This window comes from Ictidomys tridecemlineatus, unplaced genomic scaffold, assembly GCF_052094955.1.
Source record: "Ictidomys tridecemlineatus isolate mIctTri1 unplaced genomic scaffold, mIctTri1.hap1 Scaffold_106, whole genome shotgun sequence".
In the NCBI taxonomy this organism is placed as follows: Eukaryota; Metazoa; Chordata; class Mammalia; order Rodentia; family Sciuridae; genus Ictidomys; species Ictidomys tridecemlineatus.
The window spans coordinates 475,486-481,769 of record NW_027521011.1 but is presented as its reverse complement, the minus strand read 5'-3'; the positions used below and the strand labels follow the sequence as shown (position 1 = coordinate 481,769).

The 6,284-nt window shown below is 43.1% G+C and overlaps 1 protein-coding gene across 1 annotated transcript; it reads left to right on the top strand.

Moving 5' to 3' along the window:
* Positions 1-316: 316 nt before the first annotated feature.
* Positions 317-5,567, top strand: LOC144372457 (cerebellin-4-like). The gene is made up of 3 exons (XM_078035823.1): positions 317-607; positions 3,573-3,689; positions 5,254-5,567. The coding sequence occupies exons 1-3, from the start codon at positions 317-319 to the stop codon at positions 5,449-5,451; spliced, it is 606 nt and encodes a 201-aa protein (XP_077891949.1). The 3' UTR covers positions 5,452-5,567.
* Positions 5,568-6,284: the final 717 nt, after the last annotated feature.

The following is a 6,284-nucleotide window of genomic DNA, read 5'->3' as shown; positions in this document are numbered from 1 at the left end:
CGACTTTTAGATGTGGAAGAAGAATAAGGGTGGGTGCAGGGGCCCCAGGCAGGGCTGATTCTCGGGCTGAGGAGGGTAGATAGGGATTCTGCATGAGCTCCTTAAAGGACAAAGGTAACAACAGAGCCAGCGAGAGAGCTCAAGGGGAGACTTTGACTTCAGCCCACAGAATTGGTGGAAGTGTGCGCGCCGCCGTCGTTCCTGCAGCGCTGTCCATCTAGCCACTGGCATCTTTCGGAGCTCTGGGATCCCAGGGTAGGAGGCGACGCCGGCGAGCAGAAGCGCCAGCTGGCTGCCGCTGCCCACGCCGCTCACCATGGGCTCTGCGCGCCGGGGGCTGTCCGTGGTGCCGGCCGTTCTGCTGGCCCTCACGCTGCCAGGGCTGCCCGTCTGGGCGCAGAATGACACCGAGCCCATCGTCCTGGAGGGCAAGTGTCTGGTAGTGTGCGACTCGAACCCAGCCACGGACTCCAAGGGCTCCTCTTCTTCCCCTCTGGGGATATCTATCCGGGCGGCCAACTCCAAGTTGGCCTTTTCAGCCATGCGGAGCACCAACCACGAGCCATCAGAGATGAGCAACAAAACGTGCATCATATACTTCGATCAGGTTAGACCCCAAGGGATTCGGGGCACCCGGAGTCGGGTGGGCGGTTGAGTGGGTAATCTCAAGGAATCTCAGATAGGGGCTGCCTGGTGGGGCTAAGCTCCTCTGATTGGGATGTGCGGATTCATTTAGACACCCGCCTTCCCAAATATGTCGGAGCCTGAAACTTCTGATGTGACACCCCTGGCCCTCATTCCTTCTTGGGCTCTAACAGAGGCTGCAGCGCGGTGGGGGAGAGGCTTGGGAGCGCAGAGGCCGGCCCCTAGAGCACAGGACAAGTTTAACAGCAACAAGTCAGCGGGATCCTGGGGAATCTGGTCCCTGGAAACGGGGATCTCCTGGGCAGAGCTTCGCCCCTTGGCTCTGGCTGACTCCGCTGCGTGTGTGGCACAAGCTGTTCTGTGATGCCCTCGCGGACTTCGGATAAACGTTTGACTTGTTTCTCCAGGTGGAGAAGCTTCTCCCCCAAGAGAGAACCGGGTCTCCACACCCTGAGTAGAGATCCGGCAAGTGGCCGCAGAGGACGGCTGGGGTGAGGATGTGGGTTCAGATCTCACTTCTCAGTTGAGAGGCTGAGGTCCTCTTTCACCATCTGGGCGCAGCTGTGGCTGCTTAGAGTAGGCTACACGCCCTTCCTGTGGACCAGAGAAAAGTTGCTCAGGAAGGAGGAAAAGGAATGGGGAATCCACAAAGATCCCCCAGGGAAGCGCTGGGGAGATGGTTCCCGCTTCCTGGGCTTCAGTCCTTTCAGCAAACTGCAAATCACTGGGCAAAGACAGACAGTGAGGTGCAAGGCAGGGGATGGAGGCGAGACTCCTGAACGCTGGGTCTTCTGTTTTGTTTTGCCGCTTGGTGCTCTGCGGTTTGGCAGTGATGAGAAACCCCAGGATATCAGCTTAGCTGGAGCAAAGCGTCCTAAGGAAGAAAACTGACTCCAGAGTTTTCATTTTAACCTGAAGGGTACCCAGACTCTCTTAAAATTCCAAAGTCACACTTCACAGTCGTATGCAAAGCACTGTGTGCTGGAGCACATGTTAAACAGTGCTGTAGGATGTGCCAGGAAAGGATGAGGTGACATTTGTGGTCCCTACTCAATTTTCCTAAGTGATGCCTTCTCCAGCTGGTCAAAGACAGAGTATGTCTCTCTGGGGAATTACTATGGAATAGCCATAATTTGTAACTAATTAAGTAGCCCTTTGGGAGTTTTGGTGCTGTATTTTCCAGTGTGATGGAAATAAAGTGGAGCACCATTGCTGGTTTGAATTTTGATGCATTAATTAAATGTTGGAATACTGTGAGCATCCTGCTACCCTCTGAATGGAGTGTGCTTTTCAATTACCTTCCTGTCAATTAGAAGAGGAGAAGGGTTTGCTCTTCTGTGCAGGGAGCCACACATCTTGGAGACAACAAGACTCATTTAGTTATAAATTTGATGTGCCTGGATAGTCCAATTACCATGTATAGTCAACACCCTGCTTTACGTGTAGTCAACACTAATCTGCTATTTCCATTATTGCTAATGAATTATACTACTTATATCTGAGCCAGGAAGTCCCTCCTAAGCACCTGAAATTATTTTAAATGTGCTTGAAAAAAAATTCTTTGTGCAGCCTCTGTTGGGGATTATTGCACAGCAGGTGACTTGTTGAAAGATCATCCATCATCAGGTCAGAGAAAAGAAATTTGATGCTTACTGGGAAGAGGGTGGAATCTCAATAAAATCACACACCTACATGTATGTAAAGGCAGGCGTTGAGCCTGGTACACCTGCCTGACTGTCATGGCACTGTTGCTCAGAGCCAGTAGTGCATTTTTAGGAAATTATGCAAGAGGCATGCAAATGTATTAATTTTGACAAGAAGGCAGCCTTTAAAAGAGATTGTAGCATATTGCCACTGATACTTAGAGAATATCTTTATAGAGATTTCTGATTTTTTTTGAATGCCACTTATAGATTTATGTCTTGGAGAGACATGAAGAAACCCTTGTTATTTTACTGCCCCCCTTCTCGTAGGAAGCGACTGACCTATGTGGCATTGCAAACCTAGCTTATGAGGTCACTTATGGAAATTCAGAGTTAATGCTCTAACCAGAAGAACCATGCTGAACATCCTGGGCTACAAAGCCCACTGCTGCCCTCTTCAAAACAGAGCCTTGTTCCACTTTTCATTTTTCATTTTTTGGGGGGGACATTAAATAAAGAGCAGATGATTGATAGGAGGATAAGGTGTGACACTGAGAGGAACACAGAAAGGCCACCTATCCCACTGTGCCTCATTCACTCTCTATTCTTTGGCACCCGAGAAGGGCGGACTCATTGCCAAAATATTACAATTCAGGTTTAGATGGCACATGAAAAAATAAAATGGCCATGGATCTTAGGAGAGCTCCGGTAGAGGCTCAGGGAAGGGCCAGGCATTCATATCACTTTGTGCACCAACCGTTCAGTGTCAAGAATTATGTCACACAGAGGAGGGGTACCCATGGCTCTGTGTGAGATGTCCAGGGATGACTGCGGAGAGACCACAGATGTTGATTGGCTGGCTTGGCAACGTCATTTCTGGATATTGCAAAGACTTGTGGATGGTGGGAATGTATCTCCATAGCAGATGCCCTTTATCTGATTCTCAGAGCAAAGTTAATACTTTAAGCCCTCATATGTTTCTCAGATGTTTCCAGAACCATTGAACCCTGCTAGAAATTGAGGCACGAATACAAAACATTTACTTTATTTTTTTTTCTGTACTGTTTAAAAGAAAGAGGAGCCTTCCAATACACAAGTGTGTGGTCCAAGTCTCTTAAGAGGAAAGATGTTTTATGCTCTGTGGTTACTGAAGTTAGTTTTTGAGGAAAGAGGAGGGAGGGAAGGAAGGAAAGATAAAAGGCAGGAAGGGAGGAAGGAAATATATTTTCCTTATAGAAAAAAATATTATAATAATTTACTGTTATTTATTATTTTTGTTTAAAGATCCTAGTTAATGTGGGTAATTTTTTCACATTGGAGTCTGTCTTTGTAGCGCCAAGGAAAGGAATTTACAGTTTCAGTTTTCAAGTAATTAAAGTCTACCAGAGCCAAACAATCCAGGTATGTGTTCTGACCCATTCTCTCTGTCTCCCTAAACAACTGTGTTTATCTCTAGTGGGTTATGTTTTTAAGTATTTATTCAAAGATGTGTTTTCATCATTAAAATAAACAGCCATATTTATAGTTTGTTTTTTAAAACACTTCATTTCCAATTTTCTTCTTTATATACAATGCCTATTGAGGCATGTAACAAAAAGCACGTAGAAAAGCAAAGCTATTACCTAACTGATATCCAAACATTTAAAAAATATGGTTTGGTAAAAATTTAGTGACACAAATCTCTTTAAGATCTTGATTTCATTTGGTGCATGTAAAAATTATTTGAACTTGTAATGAAAAAACTTATAAAACCAGCAGAGCTTTGCAAGTTCATTTTAAGTAAATAAAACAAATTTGTTCTCATTTAAAAAATTATGAGATATAGTTAATTATCCACATAAACTTGTGGAAGACAGCAATTAGGTATTCTCTTTAAATGAAATGTTGCATTTACGCTTTAGTTTACCCTCTTACTTTGGTGGTAGTGAATTCTTATCAGTTGCGGGTACATGATTGGAAGTAGGCCTGTGTTTTTCTAGATAATGGGCTTGCCCTCCCACTCAAAAACAGCAATGGAGCTATTTTCCTGTGATATTGAAATATGCTAATGACAAATAACAAGAACACATTTTAATGGAATTCTAGGGTAACATTTTATCTTATGCTTGATAGTTATTTAATATATTATGACCATGGGAATGGTAGATTACACTCCATCTACTTATCCTGCCTAGAGAATGGCTAACTTGGTCAGTCTTGGATTTAATTCACTTCATATTACTTCTAAACTAAAAAGGAGTGACTCTCTAGTAAGCAAATTTACTTTCATGGGAAAACTTTTTCCAAGCTCCAATATTTAGAAATCTATGTAATGTTTGACACACAATCAAAATCACAGTATGGGGGAAAAAAGTTAATACAAGTCTGAATCCATTCTTTTGCTAATTATCCATCATTAAGCTTTCTTTTTGTGGCAGTGGTGATTATTTTTAGCCCACTTTTCTTATGAGGGAAAATAGAAGAAGAAAACACTCACAGGCACACTCATGCGCATGCACTCTGTTATTTCAAATGATTTTCAGAGCTGTGTAGGTTGTAGTTGGTGGAAACCTGCAAAGGAATTAGTAGACTCTGGCTGCATCTGGTCTATCAGGTCCAAGAGCACTGGAGGGCTCCAAGCCCCGCCCTCTTCATCCCAGAGTGTCTGTGGAGGATAAGGACAGGAGTAATCTTAGTGGGCATGCTGAGAAGCCCATGTTCACAAGACTTCCACAAGGTTGCTCTCTGGGTGGTATTGTGTGTGTGTGTGTGTGTGTGTGTGTGTGTGTGTGTGTGTGTGTGTAGAAATGTAAGGAAATTTCTGTGGGAGAAATAAAAAAAATCAACTCAGTAGATACATAATCTGACCCCACAGTCGACTAATTTGAAAGAGGGGGGATATGTTTCCTGGATATTTCACAGTGGGTCATCTCATCCCCTCTTAACTTTAAAGAGAGCTCCTTATTGATTTTGTTTTTCCTTGTAGGTGAACTTGATGTTAAATGGAAAACCAGTAATATCTGCATTTGCTGGGGACAAAGATGTGACTCGTGAAGCTGCCACAAATGGAGTCCTACTCTACCTGGACAAAGAGGACAAAGTTTACCTAAAACTGGAGAAAGGTAACTTGGTTGGAGGCTGGCAGTATTCCACGTTCTCCAGCTTCCTGGTGTTCCCCCTATAGAATCTGACTTCTCCGTTTATCCAGGTGAGGGGCAGCCCACTCCTGAGTTATTGGAAGATCATTTTTCATCCCTGGATTCATGTCTTTTATTGATTTCTCATGGGTGTATATAGATTCTCTTTAAGGATTCTAGACCTGTCCGAACCAACACAAAATTTCAGATTATTTTCATGTGTGTGTATGTTTGAATATATTTGGATCGGGACTCAAAGCAGATCATGCTTATCTATGCTCACCTGTAACAGTCAAAAGCTGTCTCAAGGTTTGTTCTGAATTTAAATATTTCCTGGAATTACTGAATTCGTTGCAGATGCGAATTTGTATTTATTTATTTTTAAAGACTGGCAACCGGGTCTAGGAATTAGAACACTCTAAAAGTTCTGGCTTCAGTCAATGGTTCATGTGATGCTGCCAAAGAACTGTACTCTGTGTGGATATATTGATTATGCTTTTTTTAATTTCTTTGGAATTCGTCTGTTCTGTTTTCTTAAAGAAACTGGGAATGGGTTTTAGTGACTGGTTTTGTGTTTTTTCCACAAAGAAGGTAATAGATGGCTTGCCTGGAAACTTACCGTGGCTATGAGATCACCTGTATGGTTTCCTTCAATGAGAAAAGAGAGAAAAGAAAAAAGAAAAGAAAGAGAAAAGAATGCTTCATAATTGTATTTTAATTATATATGTGGAAGAGTCATATTTTCCAAATTATATTTTCTAATAGGAAAAATAGATCATAAATCTGACAAGGAAAAAGTTGCTTACCCAAATTCTAAGTGCTCCGTCCCCAAACCTTGGTAAAACAGCTCTCCTCTGTGGGAAATCTTATTCTTTATTGC